At 58.3% G+C, this 3,586-nt stretch overlaps 1 protein-coding gene across 1 annotated transcript; it reads left to right on the top strand.

Moving 5' to 3' along the window:
- Window positions 1-806: 806 nt before the first annotated feature.
- LOC146340728 (uncharacterized) lies at window positions 807-3,023 on the top strand. Its single transcript, XM_084804118.1, has 2 exons — window positions 807-1,377; window positions 1,507-3,023. The coding sequence occupies exons 1-2, from the start codon at window positions 1,224-1,226 to the stop codon at window positions 2,361-2,363; spliced, it is 1,011 nt and encodes a 336-aa protein (XP_084660244.1). The 5' UTR covers window positions 807-1,223; the 3' UTR covers window positions 2,364-3,023.
- Window positions 3,024-3,586: the final 563 nt, after the last annotated feature.

The following is a 3,586-nucleotide window of genomic DNA, read 5'->3' as shown; positions in this document are numbered from 1 at the left end:
TCGTCGATCACAAGCTGAATATGAGCCAACAATGTGATGTGGCTGCAAAAAAGGCAAATGCTATTTTGGGCTGCATTCATAGAAGCATCGCTTCCAAATCCCGGGAAGTACTAGTTCCCCTCTACTCAGCACTGGTTAGGCCTCATCTGGAGTACTGTGTCCAGTTCTGGGCACCACACTTTAAGAAGGATGCAGACAAGCTGGAGAGGGTTCAAAGGAGGGCAACAAAGATGATCAGGGGACTGGAAACAAAGCCCTATGAAGAGAGACTGAAAGAACTGGGCATGTTTAGCCTTGAGAAGAGAAGACTGAGGGGAGATATGATAGCGCTCTTCAAGTACTTGAAAGGTTGTCACAGAGAAGAAGGCCAGGATCTCTTCTTGATCATCCCAGAGTGCAGGACACGGAATAATGGGCTCAAGTTACAGGAAGCCAGATTCCGACTGAACATCAGGAAAAACTTCCTGAGTGTCAGAGCAATACGGCAATGGAACCAATTACCTGGGGAGGTGGTGGGCTCTCCCACACTGGAGGCCTTCAAGACGAGGCTGGACAGCCATTTGTCAGGGATGCTCTGACTTGGATTCCTGCATTGAGCAGGGGGTTGGACTCGATGGCCTTGTAGGCCCCTTCCAACCCTACTATTCTATGATTCTATGATTCTAGCCTTAAACAAAACACAAGTTGGACTATTTTCACACACACACACACACACACACACCTCTTCCTTCCCCACCAAACAGCTGAATGGTAGGATTTGAATCTCCATGATCCCAGGTTGTTTCAGTTAATTTTTTTTTTTTTTTAATGATTGCCCCCTGAGAGTAGACATTTTTTGATTTGGGGCCAATGCACATTTTTAAAAAACCTTCGTTGAAGCACTCCCACTATTACCTGGCCTGCCAGGCGGTCCCTTCCCCATGTAAACAGCTGGCGCTTGCTTGTTTTATCCATTTGCCTATTTTCATTTTTGTGTTGCGCTGAAATCTGAGTGCCTCGCTGAAGCACAGCACCACAGCCGAGCGGGCGAGGGCTCGGCCTCTGTGGCCGGCCCGCGCAGCCGCGCAGCAGCCGCTCTGGCCGCGGGAACGGGCCGTGCGCGGCTGCGAAGGGGAAGAGAAAGAGAGCGCCCGCCGCGACGGCGGGAGGGGCGCCGGGCCGGCCTGCTTCCAGCTCCCTGCGAGGAGGCGACGCCTCCGCATCCCTGAAGGGCCGCGCTGTGGATGGGGCTGGGGAGGGGCCCTTTGGGTCGAGGCTCTGCAGCCCCCGTTTCCAGCCCCCATTTCCAGAGGTCGAGGCTCTGCAGCCCCCGTTTCCAGCCCCCATTTCCAGAGGTCGAGGCTCTGCAGCCCCCGTTTCCAGCCCCCATTTCCAGAGGTCGAGGCTCTGCAGCCCCCGTTTCCAGCCCCCATTTCCAGAGGTCGAGGCTCTGCAGCCCCCGTTTCCAGCCCCCATTTCCAGAGGTCGAGGCTCTGCAGCCCCCGTTTCCAGCCCCCATTTCCAGAGGTCGAGGCTCTGCAGCCCCCGTTTCCCGCAGCCTCAGCAACAGTCTCTGGGAACAGCCTCAGCTCCTCCTGGCCCGGGCTCTGGAACTGCCGGCTTCCCAACGCCTGGCGAGCGCGCCGCGGCTGGCGAGCGCGCCGCGGCGTTCTCCCGGCGCCCCCTTCCCGCTCCCGGCCATCAAATCCAGATTAGTGCGCTGGAGACAGGCCAAGCGGCACCGCGGGGAGGCTCCGGCCGGGGAGAGCTCCCAGCCGTCGCGCCGAGCGGCATCGCCCCCCCCCCCCCGCTGCTGGTGGGAAAGGCCGGGAGCGAGGCCACGTCTGCGCGCGGGACAGCCCGTTCCCCAGCCCCTCCGGGCCGTGTGCGCGTTACGGCTCGGCCTTGCGCGGCTTCCGGCGCGAGCGCGCTGCCTCCCTCCTCGGGGCGACCAGCCGCGAGAGTCCTCGCCGGGGCCGTTCCGCGGCCCAGCCGGCGTGAGCAGCGGGGGCCGCCAGCAAAGCCGGGGCGCCCCTCGCGCTCCGACATGGAGAGAGGCGGACTTTGCGGGCGCTCGGAGCGGCTCCTCGGTAAACAGCCAGATTAGGGCGGCAAATCGGGAGGCCCTCGCGCCCAGGCAAAGATCAGCGCCTTTCCCACCGGCCCCTCTCGCCGCTGGGGCGGCCGGGCGGCGGCCCACTTTGCAGCGGACAAGCGTCGGTTCGACGGTGTCCCCTTTCCGAAAGGCAGTGGAGTCTGGTGGCTGCGATGCCAGTGGGGCGGTGAATCCGCTCCGGGTTTCAGTCAGAACCAGTCAGAACTCTAAAGGAGCAACCCAAGCTGCTGAGCCCGTTTTGGGGGATAGGGTTCAGCACTCCGGATAGCTCCTTTAGTGTTCTGACTGAAGCCCGGAGTCGATTCGCTGCCCACTGACAACGGAGCCACCAGCCTCCACTGTAAAAGGCACTGTTTAAAGAACCCTGAGAAGGGAGAGCCGGGCCGGGCCTTGAAGTTGCCCGCCAGCATTTAGGGCCTGGACAGCAGATGGAGCAGCAGGCACGGCACCCATCAGGGTGAGGCGTCTTGCATGTCTATTTAGATTATAGACATTATTTCTAAAATGTGCATCGCCCTCTATAAAGTAACATATGCAACATTTATGCAGACCTTTGCCCACTTTCGTTCTTTTTTAGGGCAATGTGTAAGTGGCTACCCTGACGGCAGCCCATGGTTCGCTCTCCATGCCGTGTTGCGCTTCTCCCCACTTTGCCAAGCTGTGGAGGCAAAGGGCTCTTAATCCCTCTGCTGCAGCAAGAGCAGAAAGAGAGGCTCTGGCAAGAGCCACCGCTGATCTTTGCCCGACAGCAAAGGTACTGTGGTTAGGGATGTCAGAGAATTTCGCCACAAATCTCGGGGAGGCCGAATGCCAGCGACTTACCTTGGGCGAATCTCCCTGGTGGCAGCGGCTCCGGTGGCGGTTCAGCGGCAGTTCGGTGGCGGCGGCCAGTCTTCCGACCGGCTGCCGCCACCGCCACTGCCATTTCCAAGTTAAAAAAAAAAGACAACACGTGATAGGCTATGTAAAGATTTACATAGCCTATCACGGCGAGATTTTTAAAAAATACCGTGATAGGCTATGTAAATGTTTATGTAGCCTATCACGGCTGAGTTTAAAAAAAAAAACCGTGCGTATGCGTCTACGCTATTTGCGTTCCCCTTGTTTTTGCCGTAGTCTACGTAAATGTTTACGTAGACTAGACGTGCCAAAATAAGGAACGCAAATGGCGGCGCCCATGGGCGCCGCCATTTGCCTACACGTGGTTTTTTTGTTTTTTGTTTAACTCAGCCGTGATAGGCTACGTAAACATTTACATAGCTTATCACGGCTGACTGCAGGGATGCAAACGGCGGTGGCTACGGCCGCTGCCATTTGCAGACCCGGCCGGCCAGGATTTGCGGGGATGGGGCGCCTCCCCCCCAGCCAGAATTTGGGGGGGAGGGACGGGGCGCCTCCCCCCCGGCCAGAATTTCGGGGGGGAGGGACGGAGCGCCTTCCCGCCACCGCGAATCAAATTTCGTAAAAGGTGACTTTCGTACATCCCTAACT

Source organism: Heloderma suspectum, chromosome 6 (genome assembly GCF_057233095.1).
Source record: "Heloderma suspectum isolate Gila_16-S chromosome 6, 16-S_ref, whole genome shotgun sequence".
Taxonomy (NCBI): Eukaryota; Metazoa; Chordata; class Lepidosauria; order Squamata; family Helodermatidae; genus Heloderma; species Heloderma suspectum.
Note: the sequence above shows the minus strand (reverse complement) of the source record. Positions and strands in the feature narration are given on the sequence as shown.

What these genes read in the sequence shown, in the direction of transcription:
- LOC146340728 (XM_084804118.1), top strand. Translation starts at nt 1,224, where the DNA reads ATGGGGCTGGGGAGGGGCCCTTTGGGTCGAGGCTCTGCAGCCCCCGTT. An exon ending in TCCAGCCCCCATTTCCAGAG is followed by an intron (nt 1,378 to 1,506) that starts GTCGAGGCTCTG and finishes CCATTTCCAGAG; the next exon opens with GTCGAGGCTCTGCAGCCCCC.